The sequence below is a fragment of the Mus caroli genome, unplaced genomic scaffold (assembly GCF_978045245.1).
Source record: "Mus caroli unplaced genomic scaffold, Mus_caroli_1 scaffold_14, whole genome shotgun sequence".
NCBI lineage: Eukaryota > Metazoa > Chordata > Mammalia > Rodentia > Muridae > Mus > Mus caroli.
In genome coordinates, this window is record NW_028227269.1 from 115270159 (window position 1) to 115292773 (window position 22615).

Genomic DNA, 22615 nt, shown 5'->3' on the forward strand with positions numbered 1-22615 from the left:
CAATTCCTCTCTTATCACACAGGCTCCCCCACTGTCATCTGAGGACTACTTACTACTTGCATTTGTGCCTCCTCTTCTTCTACTGTCTCCAGTAATGTGCCCATGGGCAGAACTCTGAGGAGTCCACTTGGCTACTTGCCAGAGCTCCTTGTGCCATCCCTGAAGTGGGAATGAGAGCAGATCTGGGACTAAAGTGTGTGTTAGAGGGTGAGGACTTCCCTGAAGAAGTAGAAAAGAACATGGTACCTCCTGCAAATTAAGCCATCCATACCCTCATCCCATCTCCCAAAGCCATTCCTCCTCAGAGTCCATGCCACTGGCTTGGTCCTCTGGTCCTTACTCCAGGATGCTGTCCCATTTTCCTTGAAGGACTCATTGTCTGTCTTCTGCCTTCCCGTCATGAGCCCCATGCCCCTCTATCACTGACAGGAATGCCTGACACTTAACACCTTACCAATAAGTGCTTTTTCTCTAAAACTCCATTATGCCATCTCCTTTATCACTCCAGTACCAGGGCAGCATGAAACCCTGTTAACCTCATCAGAGACCACCTCCAGGACCACCCCTGCAGGTGACTGAATTGGCCTCATTGCTGTTGTGTACTCATCTTGAGTCTTCATGCTCTAGAAGGGGATCCTGGAGAAAGAGTTACAGGAAGGTACTCCGGACATTTGACCTTGGAAAGATCCCAAGGAAGTGAGGCTTTGCTCTGGATTACTGTCTAGAAACTAGGGTAATTCTGTGACTAAGTCTTATCCTCCCAACAGAGAATGCAGGCTAGGGCAAAGAAAGAGCAGCAGGCAGCAAACAGGTTTTGGGGGAATTTGTGGGTTGAACAATATTCATTCTTCATTCGGATATAATAACTAAAAGGCTGCATTTTTGTTTTGACCCACTGTGATTATTTAGTGACATTGTCTGCTGTTGATTTCCTACAAAATCGTGTAGAACAGAACATTGAGGTCTGGCTGTAAGTGCCAACTCGGCTCCCATGTGTCAGGGTCTAAAATCGTGGCTTGGGGGAGCACAGGGCTTTTTCTTTCTTACTCATCTGTCAACACAGAATACTTTTGTGACCAGATATGTGTGAGGGGGGTCCCCTGCCAACAAGAAAAATGGTCAGTTCTGTACTGATCTAAGCTCAACTACCCATAATTCAACTGTATATGACACTGTCTACCAGGGGGTAGCATCCGATCCCGTAGGCTGAGCCCCAACGTTTGATGCCAATCAGGAGCTTCAGGCTGTTTTATCCATGCTTCTGATCTATTGGCTATACATTGGAGTTTCCACAATCTACCCCTTTGGTTCCAGTCATTTTCTAAAGTGGCTACAGAACCCAGGAAATACATTTACCAGTTTATTGTAAAGAATATTTTAAAGGACACAAATGAACAGCAAAGGCATATGTCCTAGGTACAGCTGCTTTCTGTGCAGCTGGGATGCACTGCCTTCTGGACAGGTGGATGGACCCTCACTCACTTTCCCAGAAGCCCTCGAACTCAGTCCTTCTTACCGAGTTCTTTATGCATGCATAATTGATTAGGTCATTGGGCCTTGGTGACCACTAAAACCTTTAGGGATGAGGACAGGGGCAGTGAGCCCTCTGAGCAGGTGGTTGGTTTCCTTAGCAACCTGGCCTCCTATGGTGGGGTTATTTGTTGACTTTCCCCAGTGTGGCCTCATTAACATAAATTCCAGTGGGGAGTGTGGAAAGGGATTTGTTTTAAATGAAAGAAGTTGCCTTCTTCCTTTGTAATTCTGGACCTGTTCAAGCTGCTTCAAGGGATCAAGGACAAGAGGTTAAAAACTCAAACCAAAGATGCTTTTAGTGCACTAACCACTTAGGAAGTTGTCAGCATTGTAGATGCAGTAAATCTGGAACCTAGGACCCAACCCAAAGTACTGGCGTCATTCAGGGGCCTCTGTCCCTCCCCTTAGTTTTCACTACTCAGAACTGTGGAGCCTTTGCTCCCTTGAATAAAGCCTATGCTGTTAGCCCCTGTTTGATGGTCAGCAGCCCTCAGTTTTCACAATGGATCTGCCCCTTCAGACACTCTGTGATGAAGGGCTATTTTCCTGATGTGCCTGATCCCTGGGTCCTCTCCCCACCCTGGCTTCTGATATCTCCCTGTGTATTCCTTACCCTGGATGGGCTTCATCAGTCACTCATTCCGTTAAGGCTCCTAAGCACTTAGAGCAGAAAGAAAGTCATAAAACCACAAATGTCTTTTCTAGCCTCAGCAGTTCACAAAGCCTGCGGGCAGTCTTTCTCTTCATAACTGGTTCGTCCCCTGCTGCTTCCCTGAGGCCACTTTTCCAGTAACGTCTTCTTTAGGCTACCAACCTCACCACACACCCCTCCTCCAGAGGCTGCCTCTGTACCAGTGTACTAAGAAGTCATTGCGTATGATCTCTCCAGCTTGTTTCTGCTTCACTGAGCTGTCGGATTCTATCTGAAAGGAAGAGGACTCTGTTGTAGCCTGATCCTGCATTTGTGTTCTGTGTTCCTACTCAGCAAGGGCCACAGTGTCTTCAAGCTCCCCAGCCCTACACATTGAAAGTCTCAGGTTGCCCTGAGACTTCCACATCATCTCCCTCCTTTCCTTAACACTCCTCTGTCCCACTCCCCTTCCCTCCCTCCCCCCTCCTCCCTTCCTTTCTCTTTTCTTCCCTCCCCCTCCCTTCCTCTCTCCCACCCTCCCTTCCTTCCTCTTTTCTTCCCTCCCCCTCCCTTCCTCTCTCCCACCCTCCCTCCCTCCCTCTTTCTTCCAACCTCCCTTCTTCCCTCCCTTCCTCCCTTCTTCCCTCCCTCCCTTCTTCCCTCCCTCCCTCCCTCCCTCCCTCCCTCCCTCCCTCCCTCCCTTCCTTCCTTCCTTCCTCCCTTCCTCTTCTGCCTCCTCCCTCACCTGTGAATTAAATGCAAAGTTTCAGAGCTTTCTCTACCACTAAGCTATATCCCAGGCCCCTTTTCCAAGCTTCAGTCAGTGTTTTGGTCCTTGCCCCAGGCTGGCTTGAACATGTGATCCTCCTGCCTCAGCTTCCAGAGCACCTAGGCTATGGCTCCTCCTCCTTACCTCTTGCCCCAAAGTGATGCCAGCAGATCTTTTCTTAGGCTTGTCAGTTTGAACATCAATGGGGCAGGCTCTTCCCTGGACCTCCTGACGCTGTTCCCTGCTCCTCCGGGCTCACCAAGCCCTCATCATCTCCTTGTAACTTCCCAGAGACTCTTGCTATCAGCCTTCATCTCTTACTGTGTTGTTCCCATTAAATCTCATTTCCTAGTTTCCACACTTGTCTTTCTCCCTTAACTTTATCAACTGCCAAGATCTGAATTATTAACAAACTTGTCTCTATCCTTGGCCTTTGTGCAGAAAACTGTTTTCCTTCTAACTGCCTGGTAAATATCTACAGTACACCATCCTGTCAATACTCAGACATCGGCTGTCATTCTCAGTCTCTTAGGCCACTTATCTTTGACCACCAAACCCTGTGGCTTCCACTTGCCTTGGTCCCCTGCCCTTAGCATCACCTGAGGATGTGACCAAGCTGTGCTTCTGATTTCACAGTACCAGATAACTTAGTTCAGAGCAGAGCTTGTCTTCTTCTTTGCTTGGTACTTACTGTCCAGCAGGGTGTCCTACCCAAAGGAGGCCCTCTTTGTTTGCTGCATAACAACTGTCGATTACAAGTTTTAATGCTTCTGTTTCAAGGACGATCTGTCATTGAACACATTTTCCACCATTAGTCCTAATTCTTATTTTTACCCTAGCAATTTCTGAAATGAAGATTTCATGCCCCAGCCTCAATGGTGCTGCTTCCTCTTTTTCGGGAAGAGGAACTGGGGACAGATGCCAAGATTCGGATGCATTGATTTAGCCCTCCTTCATAGATGGTTATAACACACGGGAGTCTTTTGTTTTCACAGCAGGTTTCAATAATTTACATTTTCCCTTGCTCATTGATTTTTCTGCTTCTCCTCTCCCTTATTTTTAACAGGTTCCAAATGGAACCTATTACAGTGGCATAAGATGCTATTGATAGTATATCAATCCGACTCAGCTATTCTCCTGCCCAGTAAAGTATGACTACTGTGTGCACAGCCATGTCATACATATCACTTACACAGACATTAGCAAAGTCCTGCCCATCCATATGTATGTGTGCAGCCTGCAGAAGTTAATAATGTCATATATCACATGCACATAGGATGTAAAATGTACTTCAGAACGACAGTGGCTCATATAAGATGAATATTGGCTTATGATTAGAGGGAGCTGGGGAAAGACTTTGCCTTCTCACATCTCTTCTTCAAAATAATAGAATTATTTGTCTGATATTTGTCTGATTCCACATGTCTCGTACCAGCTTTCTTCTCACCCCCCCCCCCCCGCCCCCTTGCACCATGTATGCCCCTCTCTCCAGCCACTTTAGTTCACTTCAGCCACATGGATAACAAAAGAACTGCTTTGGAGAAATGAAAAGATAGCAATTACACATTGGTATTCATGTTACAGGAGTCACACTGGCCTCCTTGGGGAGTTGAACAATGAATATCCAGCATTAATTGCCACAGACACCATGTGTCTGACCTTGCTGAAACATAATACATCAGTTCTACATAGCAAAATTATTTGTCCATAAGAGATTTTAAAAGAATGAACATACAATTATACTGCTGTTTTCCAGGATCACCAATATTGTTTGCTTTTTTTAAAGAAAAATTCAGGAAGATTTACATTTTCTTAGAAATTAGGAGTTGAGGGCACAGTCTTATTTTCTGTGGGTGATTTGCTGATATTGGTACCTTTCTAGTCTTTTAAAATGAAAATAAATACACTGATCAGTGATGGGCCTATAGAAGCAATTACACAGCACAGCACATGATAAGGCTCCTTTCATCCACACAGGAAGGAGACCAGGGTATCCTTCTCTGTGTCTGCACCTAGTTATAGGTAAGATCTTGTCAGCAGAACGGTGCTAGCTAGCACAGGGCTCCTTTGCAAAGAGTTGACATCATCTTTCAGAGGAAGCTGTCAACTTTTCTTTCTCTAACCTTGGGTTTTGTTTTGTTTTGTTTCCCAAGTCATCAGCAACATAGAAGATAGCCTTTCTTATTTGCCTTTTAATGTTCTTTTACTGACTCTGGCTGTCTTCCTATGACTGGGTGCTACACATTGGGAGAGTTTTATAGCAAATGCCATGAAAGTTTATACCCATGGCTTAGACTTGGGTCCGTACTGCTGGGTCAGCAGGGACTGTCCCCTGACTGAGCCAGGTCAGACAGACACATTGGCTCTGCTCTGTGGAAGCTGTGTATGCAGAAATGAATGATAGTTAAGCTCCTAGACTCTTTTAAAAGGGACAGAGATGAAGAAAGTCAGTGCAGTGGCCCATGACGTCAGAACTTCAGCTGGGATGAGATTCTAACTAGAGATCCATTTTTGCTTGTATTCTGGTAAAACAAGTACCTGATAAATTTGAAAGTCCAGATGAAGTGGGGGTGTGGGGGTGGGGACAACACAGATGGAAGGAGGTGGAGGAGGCTTGACCTGAATGATCCAGTGGGTAGCTGTTTGCCCGTGGTTTAAAGCAAGTCTTTACTCCTTATTTTAGTATTTATTAGTAGGTATGCTGTAATTTTCAATCCAGGTAAGGACAATAGTACAAATGCAGCTAGTATGCTGTACATTTTGAAACTTTAAACGTTCTATTCTCTAAATCCAATTGCTCCTGGAGGTAGGTTTAAAAATAGAATCTTCAAATCCCCCGGGGATGGGCCTTTAATCCCAGCACTTGGGAGGCAGAGGCAGGCGGATTTCTGAGTTCAAGGCCAGCCTGGTCTACAGAGTGAGTTCCAAAACCCTGTCTCCAAAAAAAAAAAAAAAAAAAAAAAAAAAACCAAAAAAACAAAAACAAAAAAAAAAACAACCTTCAAATCTTAATTCCTGCTCCCCCACTCACAGGTTGCTCTAGCATCCTATGTCTTTAAGGCTTTGTGTGTCTGTGTTTCCAGAGACCTTGAGCCTAGATTCTGTACTATTAGATGCCTGACCACACTCCTAATTTATTCCAGGTCTTTAAAGAAATGAGGTGAAGCTAGTTGGCTTCTTTTTAATTTTCTCTTCCCCTTTTCTTCTCTCATCCATCACTCTGATCTACAATTAAAGCAAGATGATGAAGTGACGATGGTTCAGGTTAAAGAGCAAGGCCAGAGTGTGCTGGTGCTGAAGAAAGTAGCAGGCTGTGGCCCAGCCCCCACCTCAGGGAGTGCGGAGAACGACGCGAGGTGAGAGTCCCCGCAACCCAAGCACGCTCGCTCCGGTTTCCTTCCCTGGCTGCTTCCCTTCCCAGCTCCCTCTCACTCACTCGCTCGCTCTGCCGCCTGCCCTACCCTCCCTCCTCCTCCCTCTTTTCTCTCCGCCTCTCCGGCGTTCTAGCTGACTGCAGAGCTCTTAGCAGCCAGATGGACTCAGTTCCCAGTGAAAGGACAAGGATGGCAAGATCTTATAGCCTTTAGGGGATGCCTTTGTTAGGCACCGTTCACAATGGGCAGCTCCCGCTTGCGGGTCTTTGACCCCCCTCTAGAGAGGAAAGATTCCGCGGCACTCTCAGAGCGCCAGCTGCCCTTGCCTACCTTCGATGTGCCTTATTTCAAATACATCGACGAAGAAGATGAGGACGATGAATGGAGCAGCCGCTCACAGTCTTCCACGGAGGATGACTCGGTGGACTCTCTGCTCTCTGACAGATATGTGGTGGTGTCTGGTACCCCGGAGAAGATCTTGGAGCACCTTTTGAATGACTTGCACCTGGCAGAGGTTCAGCACAAAGAAACAGGTAAGCCGGGGTGTGGGAGGTTGGGGGCTGGGAAGGGGGTCTCCTGCCTCCAAAGCAGAAGCAGCTGATGCCCCTGTCAGTACCCCCAGGAGCTAAGCTCCCACTGTTTTGGAAATCAGGATGGTCTGGGAAAGCATATGCTTTGTGTGGCTCTCCTTATGCCTGTGCTGCTTGTTTCAATCCAGTAAATGGACACATGTAGTTCTTGAACAGCTGCCTGGGAAGTCGCTGAGGAAAGAAAATGAGGTGAGGGTAGATGTGTGTACTTTGTAATTTTCGTCAAATCTCGCCTTAAAGCCACTTGGCAAGAATCCAGTATTCAATAGCTCCTGTGCTATGAAAAGCAGCTCAAGGGGAGGGGGCCATGAAGGGGCTTTCACCTGGTCTGTAGGAAATGCTGGTTGAGTCCTGAGAGTGGCTTCCCTGCCCAAATGCAAACAATTTGCAAACCCTCATTGGCAACAGCAACTTCTGCCCCTTTCCAAGTGCTTATAAACTGCTTGCCCAACATAAGGATTGGAGCACCTCATATGATACAGCTTCTCTGACCAGAGATCAAAGCCTTGTTGTCCAGATGTCTCACCATCTGACTTTCAGCTTCCTGCACTTTTGGAAACACTGTTACTCTCTGTACCGTTGACTTACTGGTCATTTCTTTTCTCATAGAGTGCTTGCTTCTAGTAACCAGCATTTGACATCTGTTTCAGCCTAGAGAGGTTATCCCCGTGTGAACAGACTTCTGAAAGTAGCCTGAAGTTTGCCACTTGGTGACTGCCGTATACTTTTTGAGTCTGCACACAGCACCTGTGACCCCCACATTGTGCAGTGTTGCTTGCATCCAGCAAAGGCAGCTGTAGGTTGCATTAGTGCAAGGCAACTGCTTGGATTTTACCACACAGGGGAGACTGAAATGCCAGCTCAGGACTAAGTTTCCCTGACTCTGAGTGATGTTTGGCTCTGTACTGCTTTACAGAGGACAGTAACAGAAGCAATGATGTATGAAATATGTGAATAGGTTAAAAAGAGAAAAAAGCTTCATGATCCAACCATGAGTCTTGTAATATCGTTGTTTAGTTTAAAAGTCCAAATACTTTATCTTGCATACAATTGGGAAAGAATCAGTCATCGCTTACACACACAAAGTAAGCTATTCTCAGTAAAATAAAAGTATCATTGTGGCATCCACTTGGTTATTTTGTATATCTGCAAATTCACACTTTGTGCCTTTGAGCAATGCTCCAATGTTCTGCCTACAGATGGAATCATAAGATGGGTTCCCCATGTACTAATTTCCATAGGTTGTTGGGAGTATAATTTCCATGACATAAAAAGAGCAGGACTCCTTAGGCATAGGGGAGTGGTGGAGGGGTGGAATGATTTGTTTTTTAACATCCTAAGCACAGAAATTATTTAATAGTAATTTGTTTGCTTTTCTTTCTAAATTTACTCAGTATGTTCCTTTCTTTAAATCTCTTGTGCTTCTGGAGATCAAACCCAGTGACTCCACCAAGCTAGGAGTGCCTCACTGTTCAGACACCCTTGCATCCCAGTGACTCACTAAAAGACTCATTATTTGACACTGGAAACAACCTGTCACCTTCATGTCTGTAAGGCCAGGGAGTTGCCTCCTGTTTGCAGTGGGACATTCATGTTCTGTACTGAATTTTATTTCTGCTTTCTTCTCACTAATACTGACCAGAGGGTCACATATGCCACTTCAGGCAAACACACCAAAAGCACAAAGGACTGGGACTCATTGGATAGACTGTCTGGCCCCAATGTAAGTGGTTCATGAACCTGTCTGGGATAACCTCATCTGAGGTCGTGATCTTTATTCAGAGTTTCAATGAAGGACTCATGGACACATATATTTCTTCAGAGTTTTGTAAAGACATTTGAAAAAATATATACAATAATAACCTTTCCTCTCATCGGAGGAGAATTTTATGAAAACATTAACTTTGAAGAAAGTGTTTGCTGTGCATAAATGAGAGAATCTTAAGGGGACGTGGCATGGCTCTTTAAAACTTCCAGGAAAGAGCTGCCATGTGTTCTTTTGTTGGTAGGTTTTAAAGATATAAAGTACATGGATTCAAATAAAAGAAAAGTGGTCGGTTTAGTTTAGCTTGAATACTAAATGAATTGGATTTCTAACGTGCTGGAGGTCCCTAGTCATGGGTGAGTGACACTTGGGCCAGGTTGACAGCCTCATATCAGAGACTCCTGTATGTGAGCCTGAAAGAGGTGCAAAACCATATGGGGGATAGATGGACGGAGGGAGTGAGAAGGGGCCTCAGTAAAAGCATACATCAGCATTTGAGAGTCTCCCATGTTGCCCTATGTAGCCCTGCACATGGCTCTGGTGTCACGGAGGGGAAAAGGATACATGGAAAGAAGGAATGGAAATCTCTGGGAGCCTGGAGAGCTGTTTTGACATTCCTTCATTTGTGTGCCTACCAGAAGCTGGAAGAACAACCAAACAAGAGATGCTTCACATGTTTCTCACAGAAGACGCTTGTGAAAATGTGTGTACAAGTCCCGGCAGAGAAGGCTCCAGTGGTCACATGGGACAGATTGGCTTGATTACCCACTGGTGTTAACACTGAAATGGAAGAAGTTGAATGGAACAGAATAGAAAAGAGAAGGCCGAGGCTCTGAGAGAAGAAGGCTTTTATTTCTGTTGCTACTTGAATCAAGAATAGGATAGAAACAGTTCAACAATTCATGCAGTATTCTGTCGCCAAATCAAGCTGAGTTAGAAATCATAATTTTATATAGTCTGATCCTCATACTATCACCAGGGTGATTCCACGGACCTGGGTATCTTTCCTGTATGGTAACACCACACCCAGGATGTATGTGGAATGGATGGATGTTTAGGTTTTTTACTTGTATCAAATAAGAATGAAGAATGCTGGTAGGGGAAAGGCAAACCTTAATTTTTTTTTCTTTTTAGAGATAAGCTTCCTATGTAGCCGAGGCTGCCCTGGAACTCACTATGTAGACCAGGCTGGCCTCGAACTCACAGAAATCCACCTGCCTCTGTCTCCTGAGTGCTGGGATTAGAGGTGACCACCACCACTCCAAGGCAAACCTTTAAACACTTGAATCTCCCTTTGCAGGCAGCTTTGAAATCTCCATCAATTTATGCTGAATGCCCTCTTGTTTATGAGTTCATTATAGTACACCAAAGAGCAAGTAGCAGTAAAATCCACTGAAATATAATTTTTAACAGTTTTTTTTTCTTCTTCACATACTTCATTCTTTTAAATAGAAAAGAAAAAGGAGAGTGGGGTGAGCGGCTATTTGTTTGTGATTTCGAGAAGTGACTGAAGCTGTTTTCAAAGATTTTCTTTTCTTTCACAGTTCAGGTTCTGACTTAAAACACTCAGAAATGTTAGAGAAAAATCCAGCAGTTTCTGTAGCCCTCCCTTTTATCTGCCCAGAAATAGGACAGACATCGCTGGGCATTCCCAGCCTGGGAATTAAAAGGGAAAAAAAAAAAAAAGGAGAAAATGACTTGAAGCTCTGAATGGAGGGTCTGGGGGGAGGGGAGGGATAGAGGACAGGTGTGAGCCAAGGCTGCTCTGCTGCCCCACTGCCCTGCTGTGCACTGGGGTGCTGTTTCTACTTAACCCTTTTTCTCCTGCGGAGAATGCAGCATTTCTGGCCTGCAGGTGCCTCTGTAGAAACTGATTTCTATTTCAAAACAAGGGAGAAACTGACATCAGGGTTACTTCCTATTTCCTCCCCACCCCTGCCTAATTTCTTACCCACCCTTTTGAACAAAGTGTGCTTATGGTGACCGGTTCTCAGGAAAAGCTAGAGAGCTGAGCAGGCTAATAGGAGAGGGAAGGCCTCCCTGGTTCTCATTAGGTTTGACCCCATTTCTTTATTTCATGGGGCTGTCATTCTGTGTGTTCAGTTAATACATCTCTGTATAGTATGTATTATATACTATATATATAGTCTGTATTGTTGCAGTAAATCTCCAACCCCAATAAACCCGTGCAAAAACACACAACTCAGTTACAGTATTTATAAGCTGCATGCTAGACTGGGCAGATTTACCACTACACTACTCTATTCCCCAGCTTTGAGATCCCTTGCTACTGTGGCTTCTCCAGACCATGTGGTTCTGTTCCATCTTCCTTCCATCTCCTCTTCCTCTGTCACCCTCGAATCTACTCTTCCCCCACTCTCTAAAACCTCCAGCCCCACCTTTCCACTGCTCTAGCCTTTATTTGACCAGTTAAAATTGGGAGAAGTTTCACATGAAATCACCTGAGTATGTGATTCGCTCCACATGGGGCAGCTCCTTTTGGGAAGGCAGAATTAAACATCAGAACACAGGCAGCTACAGGGTAATCCACAGCACTGTATCTAAGCCTGCCTTGGTCATCCTGTGTCCTTCCATGCTGATGGATGATTGGCTTTAAGCAGCACTTTGTAGGTAAAGCCTGTGAGAGAGAAAGTGTGTCCCTTCCAGTTCTTCAGAGATTACACCTCTGTAAAGCAGAGTGGTCAGGGCAGGGCCGAGGGTGGGGTTTTGAGTCTGAGTGCTCTTGCTGTGGAACCCAGGGCAGAAGTTCTCAACCTGTAGGTGAACACCTGCTTTGGGGGTTGAATGATCCTTTCAAAGGATACCTAGGACCATCAGAAAACATAGATATTTGCATTGTGATTTGTAACAGTAGCAAAATTAACATTTGTGAAGTAGAAAATATGTTTATGGTTGGGGTTACCACAACACAAGAAACTGTACTAACGGGTCTTAGGAAAGTTGAGAATCATTGGCCTAGGGGCTTTGTTGGGTATTGCATTGATAAAATTCTGATTAAACAAGGGAATAGCCCTTTTTTTCTGTTAAGTCTCCTTTCCTGCCAGCACCAAGTTTATAGTAACCTTGAAATGTGATTTTTATAAGGAATGGAAGGAATGCTGGTTGGAAAGGTAGAACAGCTTTGTTGAGCTTCTTTCTTGCTGAGCTTGCCTTGCCCATCCAGGTCACTGGGCCAGTGGGAAGCCTCGCACAGACCCTGTTACAGCTAAGCTTTTTGAGGGTAGATAGAGAAGTGTTTAAGTACTGTAAATCTTCCCATGATTTCATGTAATTGATATGTTCATGGACTTATTTTGATATTTTTGTTTTCTTTGTAGTTTTCTATTAGGTTTGTTTTGTTTTGTTTTTGCTGAAGATTGAATACAGGGCATTGTATTCAATCTTACATTTTAGGCAAGCACACCACTTCTAAGCCACCTCTGCAAATCCCTAGCCTTTTATTTGCAGTGCAATGTGACAATCTGACCAATGTAGTTTATCTATAGCTATCCACAAGCTTCAGTGAAGCATGCTTACACAAATGCCAATGCTCACCCGTTGTGATCCAGTGGCTACAGTCAGGGATTCCATCTTACCTACTGGGATTCCATCTTACCTAGACCTTAACAGTCCTCAGGCTAGGGTAATAGGTGGCCAGGTTTGCAAGCTTCTAAAACAGAACACTGACTGGCTCTATCCCACTGCCATTACTTTGAGAACCTTCTAAAGATCTATTCTAGGTCTTAAACACTTCCCTGTGAGAGTGAAGGCCATGGTCCCTCTCTTCAACCTTTCTGTAGCTTCCCCTGTCCAGGGCTTGATGTCTAGGCTCATGACCTCTGCCTCCAGCCTTTGCAGTCTGGCATGTTCCAAATTCACAGTTTAAGCTGCTCTGCCAGACTTTCCACTTAGAGGGGTTTAGAGAAAGGCTCATACTTAGAGGGAACAAGAGAACTGGACGTACAGGTGCTTGGCTTCTCACTCCTGGGACAATAGGGAAGTGATAGGAGACTAGATTTCCACAAAGGTCCTTACACAACAAAAACCTCTGGATGGCCATTAGGCTTCATAGCCAGAACGGCTCCCTTCTGTGGAAAATTATGGGAGGTGAACACCCACCACATAATAGAAAATGTGCTAGAATGGGCTTTTAAAGCCGTGAGTCTCAGATCTGGACTCCATTTGTAAATCAGCTGCAGGCATGGAGCAGACGATAAATGAGAAGAACTCTGACTGTCACGCACCACAAACTCCTTCCCTTAAAGGGCTTGTCCTCCTTGTTTCCAGAATATATATTAAAACAAACAAACAAAACAAAACAAAACCATAGATCTGAGTGAAGCACAAGGATGCAAGTAGGTGACCTCCAGAATTGGTTAGACATTAAAAGTGAGAGCACCACTGGGCAGTCCATACACAAGGGCTTAGGAAGGGAGGTCACCTCCTGCTACTGACACTACTGTTGTTTCTAGAACTTCGTGAAATAGCATAGTGCTTCAAATCCAAGGCTCAGTGGTCCATATATGGTGGGGATTTATGTGTGTTTGTATATAACCATACCTGGGAAACTTAAAGTTCCTTTATTATACAGTGTCTCTGTACGTGTGAATGTGCACCTTTGAAACCTTAATTCATTTGTTCTCTGTATAAATAACTTTGACTTCTACTATGCAGGTAACATTTCCTTAGTGAATGCTACAGATACTGACAACAAGCAGGCTTCTTGTCTTTGTGGAGGCTTATTTTCTAGTGGAATGAAACTAATAATAAACGAAATGGGGAAAATATCCCTCATATTAAATGGTGGGGGTGGGTATTTGATATTATTGCAGATGGTAAACTTTAACTAATCTACACCTTCCAAACCAAGTACAATGGAAGGTGCCTGAGTAGACTCAAAGATCTTAAAAATTAACACAAGACAAAGTTTAGAACCCAACAAAATAGGCTTAATTGAAATATCAAAGAAACTGACATGTGTACCTGGCAAATGTCTAATAAAGGTGCCACCTTTGACCGTTAGAAATTTGAAAAGTAGCTTTCTCTAAGACAGAGAACAAGAATGCCTCTTGAGGTCCTTTTCAGCCCTATGGAACTGTCATTTTTAAAATATTAGGTCTTTGCTTATATTCATATTAGTAAAACTAAAGTCAAGAAAGGGCTAAATTCATTAGACCATGCCCCAGGTACCCCATGTGTCCTAGACATGATGAAGGGTACTGTTGACCTGTCAGGGCTAGTTTCCCCACAAAGGATAAAGACTTGGCCCAGCCATTCACAGTGAGAGCAAAAATGTCCTCAGTGGTATCAGCAAAGATGGAGAAACTGGGCTCCCATTGGGATGTGGCGTCCATTCTGCTCTTTTGCGCCTTTCTGGGTGGTTTGTTTGAGTGAGGCTGTTTTTTACTGTTGTGTTTAGTTTTTGCAATTCCTTTAGGTTCTTTCCCAACCGCTAATACAGAGAATACATTTGCCAACCATAATTGAAGTACTGGGAGATTTTACAAACTCACATTAGCTGAGTGATGAGATAATCAGAACTAAGCATAAATAATTTGTCTCAGTTGCCTTATATATTAAACAAACATACAAATAAAACAGAGGCCTGGTCACGTAAAACCTGAGGTCCCTGCAGACCTGAAATCCAGGGTTCAAAGGTTACTCAGAATGACAATTCATTTATCCAAACCTTGCCTCATTAGATGGGCCCTTGTGCAGAATAATTGTCCTCACTTAATGGACTTAGATGTTGAGGTAGAAGTTAATTAAATTGTGCCAGTGATTGAGAGTATGTTTTAATCTAGAAATGAGCCAGATGCACTCCTAGCTTTATACCAAAGCCCCTTGTTAGAGACAGGAGCCACGAGTAAAAGGCATAATTGAAGTAAATGTATAGTTCAACTCAACCTTATACCAAATCAGAGTTTCAGTACTCACTCAAGAGAGATCTCTTCTCCAGCATATAACACTTGCTTCCTGTCTTCTGGGTGTGGAGGACGGCCACCTGGGCAGCTAACTGAAAATGTTTAAGAAAGAGAGAAGGAGATGGGAAAGGAGCAAAAGAAGGAGAGATGGACAGACAGACAGACCTAGACCTGAACTCAGGTGCTCAGATGAAAAGTGGGGAACACCAGACTTTGGCTGTGGGTTTTATCTGGTACTTTCACCATCTAGATTAATCGAGTCATACCACCTTTGAGCATGTAGTTCTGTATATTAACATGGGAACTGGGGCCTGTACATTGCACATAGATTGTGGGTTAGTTAATTTCCTGTTGTTAATGTAGCAAGATGAAGCACAGTGAGACTGAGCTGGACACAAGACCCTTAACACGTGTTGTCTGGCCATGGAAATGTGGTCATTTCGTGACATAATAACACATGAAAAGAAGCGTAATGGACAGGGGTATTGTGAACAGCACACCCAATATAAATGCCTCTCTAGATGGGACTTGACCATTGGGGTGGTTTTGCCTTGTTTTTGAGACAAGACCTCATATAGCCCAGGCTGGCCTCATAGCCAAGGATAACTTTGAACTTCTGATCCTCCTTTCGGTATCCCTTGAGTGCTGAGAGAAGAAGCACATGCCACAGTGTTGGGTTTTTGTATCTAGATCTTTGTGTGTGCTCGGATTGCTCTCTACCAGATGAGCTATATCCCTAGCCACAAGATGCTTGTTTCTTGAAACTCCTCATGTTTAGTCCACAATTGAGCTATAGTTTATGTCTGAATTATAATTTTAATAATATGAGTGGCATCATCAAAGTTAAAAGAAACTGTTAAAGTTTTTCAGTCAGCAAAGTTTGCAGTGAAAGGTAACTTATACAATAATAGCAATGAATAGCCAATAATAGAAGTGAACATTTAAGTTTTTAACTTTATAATTTTCTATTTCCATCCTTGTTTCTTCTGTGCCTATTATTTGTATTGTGTATATAAGCTTATTAGAAACTAAACCATTTAATAATTTAAACTAAAATGACCATGCAGGCGACTTTCACTTCTTTTCTATCCATGTTTTTGTTTTGGTTTGGTTTGGGTTTGTTTGTTTGTTTGTTTGTTGGGAAATAATCTCCACAGTTTCTTAGTTTTATGCTAACTATAGCTTTGTTCTTTATAAAGCTGTGTTTTTCAACCTGTGGAGGGGGTCAAATGACCCTTTCACAGGGGTCGCCTAAGAAAACACAGATATTTACATTATGATTCATAACAGTAGCAAAATTACTGTTATGACGTGCCAGTGAAAATGATTTTATGGTTTGGGGTCACCACAGCATGAATAACTGAATTAAAGGGTTGCAGCATTAAGGAGGTTGAGAAACACTGCTCTAGACAAAAATTCTGTTTTCACACCTTACAGTTTTTAAACTTCATTTTCCTAGTAAGTCATGGATATTATTTTGGTGTGCTTAATGCTGTCTTTTACTAGAAACACATGGCGTTTTTCCTGAGTCAGGCTGTTTTCTTCCTTTTTGTGAGGTATTTGTCAGGCCTTTGTGGAAATAATGAAACTTAGGAACCTAGATGTTGTCCACAGTGAGCTTGGTGCCTGCTCTTACATTCCCTGTAATAGCAGCAACTGAAGTTACTCAAACACTGAGACATAGTTCAGTGGTAGTATGTTTGCCCTAGTACCTTAAAAACAAAAATTACCTGAAAATATGTTCCAGATAATGTTAAAGGTTGGAAAAACAAAAACTGTTGTCGGTCTCTTTCTTTGTCTCTACCTGAACCAGAGATGTGTGCTCTTTCCATAGAGTGATGGGTTTAGAGTGAGATTCTCAGATATACTTGTCTGAATCTCAAAATGCTTGTGATGTCTTCAGGTAAAATTTGGCATCTTACCAGAAAAATGGAAACAAAAAAATCTCTATGTGTCTCTGTGTGTCTCTATCTCTCTGCTGTCTCTCTGTCTCTGTATCTCTCTGTTTTTCTGTCTGTCTCTCTGTACTGTCTCTGTCTTTTTGTCTTTGTCTCTTCCTGTCTCTTTGCTCTCTCTTTCTGCTCTCTGTCTCTTGCTCTCTGCTGTCTCTCTGTCTGTCCATCTGACTCTGTCTCTCTGTCCTGACTGTCTCTCCCAGTGTGTGTGGCAAAGGGGAGGACTTAGACTTGAAGTGTGAAGGACTGTTAGCTTAGCTGACAGTACTTTGATTATAATTACTGCATGTTAATCTCTCACTGCATGTTTAAATCAAATTATTGCTTCATTTAAAGAACACAAGGTCAGGGAGTTGCTGTAGCTGACATATCTGAAAGGAATAGTCTTTGTGTAGAGAGTTTCTGCCCTTTCTCTTCCATTATTCATCTTTTCCTCATTTTTCTTCTCTTTCTGGCTTTACCCTTCCCTTCCACTTCCCATTATCCTCTGCTTCTACCCTCAGGCTTTCTTGCCTGACAACTGAAACCATGCTTTGATTCTGTTTGCAGCATTTAGGTTCCTGCTGGGCTGGCAATCATTTTCCCAAGTCTTAGAAATAAATACAGAATTAGTTGTGATTCTCAAATAAGGATGAACAGAGTGAAAAACAAAACCAAAAAAATCTCTAGAATATCTTGTCATCATCTAAATAGTGGCGGGACACAGTTTTCAGTGAATCCCTTTTTTCATGCCAGGCCTGATGATCTTGCCTGTACTCAGCCTGTAAGGGCATTCGGCAAACCCTGACTTTTAAAGGAGCTCCACTCGGTGTGAACATGAACGTACATGTTAAAGTAGTGTATCTAGGTGTGTATTTGTGCCTAAGCACCCAGTATGAAAGGAACATAGCCTAGAGCAGTGACCCTGTGTGAGCCTCCGCTGCTCTCCTCCACCCCTATATCCCTGGCAGCATGGTTTTTGTAATTAGGAGAATGGTTCCCTAAATGCTGGTCTGTATATAGGATGCAATCAGAGATCTGCAGAGCTCTTCTGGGCTCTGGTCAAGGAGTTGCATTCTCTGAAGGGGAAAGGGGAGTCAGATCAAGGCGGCCTAGTCAGCCATCACTGGAAAGAGAGGCCCTTTGGACTTGCAAACTTTATATGCCCCAGTACAGGGGAACGCCAGGGCCAAAAAGGGGGAGTGGGTGGGTGGGGGGTTGGGTATGGGGGACTTTTGGTATAGCATTGGAAATGTAAACTAGGAAAATACCTAATAATAAAAAAAAAAAAAAAAAGAAGAAAAAAAGAAAGCAGGGAGGAGAAGCACAGGAACCACCACTGCCCTGCAGTTGGCGCTTCTTGGCTAGGAAGCAAGGTCAGGGGCCACCCCACCCAGTGGCAGGAAGTGACATGGCAGGCCCAGGCAGCTTCCACTCTCTTCCTACCTGTGTTACAGCTCTCATTATGACAGATGCTCCCAGACAATCTTTGGTGAAACAATTCCCGCACCTTTATTTCTTTTGGATAGGGTCTTGTATACTTTTTGGGGTGGGTAGAGTCTGACAGCAGATGTGTTCAGTTGGCTAGGTCTGAGATGTTAGGGATGCCTCATCTCCATGTGGAGGAGCTTTGAAGTGCTGCCCTTGATCCTTTCCATGGGGTGCTGTGCTCATGTGACAGGGTCCAGGTCAGGAACTAGTGAAGCACCTACTGTCCTGTGGTATGTATGCGGTGCCAGGGCTTCCAAACCCACTCAACTTTACAAAGTTTCCTGGCACTGTCCACTGTCCCACAGCACATTTGGCCACAGGAGTTTCCTTCTGCATTTTCTTCTGGTCCTTCTTGATGCCACATACTGTGCTGTGGTATAGCAAGCTACTAAAGTGAACTATCCTGTGTTTTTACTATGGGAAAATATAAAGCGTGGGTAAGTGGCTCAGCAGTACAGTGTACAAGTCCCATCTCCAGCATAGAGAACAGTCCCAACCCTGATGGTCATTCCATCCTAACTGTGGATCTTCTGCTCATAGTGGGCCACATAAACCATGAACGCTCAGGCCTTTGGTGGAGTTTGAGCTGAACTTGGGGGCTTCGCTTGCCAGATTCCATGAAACTGATGACTCCTGATCTGGCATGTACATCTCACAATTCTGACAGTGTGCATGCTGGTTGAGAGCCTCTGTTCTCACTAAACGAGAGAACACGTGGATAAAATGGCTTCTCAAGATCAGTGGCACCGAGGTCAGGCTGGATAGATTCAGAAAACTCATGGTGAAGGTTGTGTTCACTTCCAGCTCCGCTGAGAAATCTAAGAACCAGATCACATGATCTTGTCCTTGGGCCTCTGAGAATTAGACATGGCTGCATACTGTAGCAAAACTCTAATGGTAACTTAAACATAGTGTAAATTCAACATGGTGTGTTTTTTTTTTCTTTTTCTTATGTAAACACACGTGGAAAAATGTGTTGGCTGCTGCTTGGGCCACTCTGCCCTCAGAGCCAGGATTTCTGCCAGGTGGCTGTCCCAGGACACATGGATAGAGCTTCATTTCATGGTCGTTCAGTTCTTTTGACTTAGGCGGGAGTGAGCAAAACTCAATTGTAATTCATGCTTTTCAGTGTTTCAAGTAAAGCTTGAGGAGATGTCTGTCTGTCTGGAAGGAAGGAAAGGCTGGATGCATGGATTATAAATTTGCTTTGTGACTGTTTTGGTTGATTAGGTTGTTTTTGTTTGTTTGATCATCTTGTTTGGTTTCTTCCTTAGACAAGTTTTCACTGGGTAGCCCAAGGGAACTTTGAACTCTTGACCTTCCTGCCTGGTTCTTCTGATCACAGACATGCACAATCATATCAACCCACGCAATTTGGCTTTTGAAAAAACGTTTGTGCCTTAACAGTTTGAGTTTTAAATGTGTCGTCAGTCAATTTGTATGTCTTGATAACATTTATGAATTTGTAACTTGCCTCAGTCCTTCCACAAGATTGTTAGTTCTGTCTTTCTGTGTATGGACTGGAATTCTGTCACTTAGCCAGGAACAGGTGTGGATCCAAGTAAACTTGGGTTTTCTTGGCCTAACAGCAGAGTGGTGTTAGTGGGGGGGACTTGGTGTACGGAGGCTGGACATTCTTGGTGCTTTAGAATTAAAAATATTACACCAGGACCTGAATTGATTCGGTTGTTAGAATGATTATTAATTGCTTGAAGTAGCCATGTCTCAGGCTTCTAATTTAAGATATTATGTTTAAATTAAATTTTCCTCTGTTTCCTGAAGCTGTAGCATGTTTACTTGACAAGCACTTAGGAACACAGCTTGTGTCTTTGTGTGATGCTAATCATGGGAGCCAGCAGTAGCTCAGAGAGGTCACAGTATTAAACCCAGTGGCTCTTGGAACCAGGATGCTAATTTTTATTGGTAGCTGCTGACAAATTAGTATTAAACGTTTTGTACCCCTGACGGTTTCCAATCTGATCTATGCTGTTAAGTGAAATGTTGTAGCATTGATCAGGAAGATACTTTTTTTCCTCCTGGCTCAATTGTGAGAGCAACCGCTGTCTCTAATCAATGAGACCTACAACTGGATCACAAGTCTTTGGGGACAAGCAGAGTGGTTCAAACTGCAGCAGCAGATTATGAGAATAGCCTTTCTTCCCTCTAGTCTGTACGTCCCTCTGCATAACAAGGAGCTCCCCTCTGAGGACTGCAGCCCAGTCCGGTCCATACAACCCGGAGTCCAATGGCCCTTGACTGTTCTGCTGATATACCTCTTCCCAGGATTTAACACCCAGAAGCTGTACAACTGCTTCCCACCCCTGTTTCTCTCTTCCCCACTTGCTGCTTCTTCTTTTTTTTTTTTAATCATTGTCCACATAGGAAAAACCCACCCTGCTCAGCCAGCGCTAGACCGGAAGTTGTCTTTTTCCAGGAGATGTATGAGAATTCATCGTAGCCTCAGGCTTCCTCCCTGCATACGGCTCCTGTGACCATAACTCATGTTCTGATCTTTCATACTTTTGCCTACTTATTTTAGTTAGATCACCTTAAGAAACCCAGAGTCTGCAGTTTGTAGAGGGAACCTCAGCTCCCTCTCCTTACTCCGTCCTCTCCACTATGACAGTCCTGAAGTGGCTGGCTCAGAAACTTCCTCCTTACTCTTTGCCTCGAAAGCCTCTGCTTATTTCCCTTTGCCTGTGAAAGGAGCCGTGCACCACCACCACCCCCCACCCACCCCCCACCCCCGAGCCAACTCTCAGAGGCCCAACAGGAATCAGCTCCGACCTACTTTCCTAGGTTTGCTTTCAATTAGAATATACCATCTTTCTGTTACTATTCACTACCGTGTTGTAGTTGAAGGCTTACAAACGTATAAGTCTACAGAGTACGATATGTAGCCCAGGCTGGCCTCAGAAATCACATCCCTCCTCCTGTTTACAAGTCCTGGGATTATAGAATGCACTAACACCACAGGCCTGATAATAAATTCCTGACATGTTCTGATTCTCCCAGACAGATTGGAAGGCGCACGCACGCGCACACACACACACACACACACACACACACGGCACAGATTCTAGTTGTGCTCAGACATTGGAAACAGCTAATTTGGCTGGGACAGCAGCTACACAGAGGACTCCTACCCCACTATCTCCAGGTGCCCCGTGTATATCCTCCTACTGTGTGCCAGTCTGCAGAGGGATGGGATCTGGGGGGGAGCGCTCTGTGTGCTTTGCTCTTCCATGCTCCCAGAAAGCCTCCTAAAGCAGTGTGTGAGTTTGACAGTACCTAAGAACAAAAGAGCAATTATATTCATCCCAAAGGAAGAAAGGTGAGATTCCTTAACAGTTTTAGAACTTAAAATAAAAATATACTTGGTAATTTGAAAACCATACCCAAGTCTCTGTCTATAGTAAGTCTCTGTCTTTTAAAGGGTGGATTTTCAGGTCTGCTATATAAATATCACTAAATAAATGTCTCTCTCTCTCTCTCTCTCTCTCTCTCTCTCTCTGTGTGTGTGTGTGTGTTGACATATACATAAAGTCAAAATTTGGGTGAAATTGTAAAAGTAGGCAGAAATTGAATACATTTTAAAGCTATTAAATAGCTGTTTTTAAAATCATCAGGATGCTGTTTAGAAATGTAATAAACACTTGAAAAGAGCCCTAGCTATATATAATGGCATTGACCTATGATTCAAATTCTGAATGTGTGTGTGTTTTTTTTTAAACTTATATTTAATCAAATTACAACATACATTTTGTCAGTGCCAACAACAACAACAAAATTAATGGTAACCTGTAATGTTCTGGGGCCCAAAACAGGGTCTTTCAAATTCAAAGCTTTTCTTGGCTCCTGAAGTCAAAGCTAAAGTAAGGTTATTTTATGGTGCTTTAAATTCAACTGTTCCTGAAGTAGAAAAGCAGGTGAAACAGAAGTGCTAAGCACACTTGAGGGAATGTGAGTAGGTGCAGAACGCTGGGAATTCCCATCACCAAGCTCCCGTGGACGTTGCTGTTGGCAGGTTGCTGTCAGAGGTCTCCCTGTGCAGGTGAATACGTTCATTACCACCTTGCATTCTGCCTTCCTAAGCACGGAAAACCACTGCGATGGATGAGTTGTTCCTAAGTAAACCCATACTCCGGATGTTAGTATTTTGGGTGGCTTGGGTTTTGATTTCTTTTTTTCTTTTTTTTTCTACACACAAAAAGAAAGCTTACCCCTTTGGGTAATATTTAGATCCACTTCATTAATTCAATTATATTTGCATAAGAACCCTATTAAAAGGTTCTTACCATACCTCTTACTGCTCAACTGATACAATGAGGAGAGACACAAAAGATATTTCTGTTGCAGAAGTAAGCTGGCTGTAGTTAACATGAAAATGAGAAACTATTCTCATTAACACCTAAGGCAAAATATATTTGTGTAAAATTAAATCAAACTAGATGATTGACTTAATATGCCTTTTTATTTAATTGAACATCTTTATACAATGTATGTTCATCATTTTTCCTAGTTTCTCCTAGATCCTCCCTACCTCCCTAACTTCATGTTCTTTTTCTCTCTCTCAAAAAAAAAAAAAAGAGAAAGAAAAGAAA

General features: G+C 43.5%; 1 protein-coding gene across 1 annotated transcript in view; it reads left to right on the forward strand.

Annotated features, from left to right (window-relative positions):
- Positions 1 to 22615, forward strand: part of Rapgef5 (Rap guanine nucleotide exchange factor 5) — a 239294-nt gene that overhangs the window by 160991 nt on the left and 55688 nt on the right. The window contains exons 10-11 of the mRNA XM_085830724.1: positions 6171 to 6289; positions 6752 to 6840. Of these exons, the coding sequence (XP_085686850.1) occupies positions 6171 to 6289; positions 6752 to 6840 (208 nt within the window). The remainder of the gene's footprint in view (positions 1 to 6170; positions 6290 to 6751; positions 6841 to 22615) is intronic.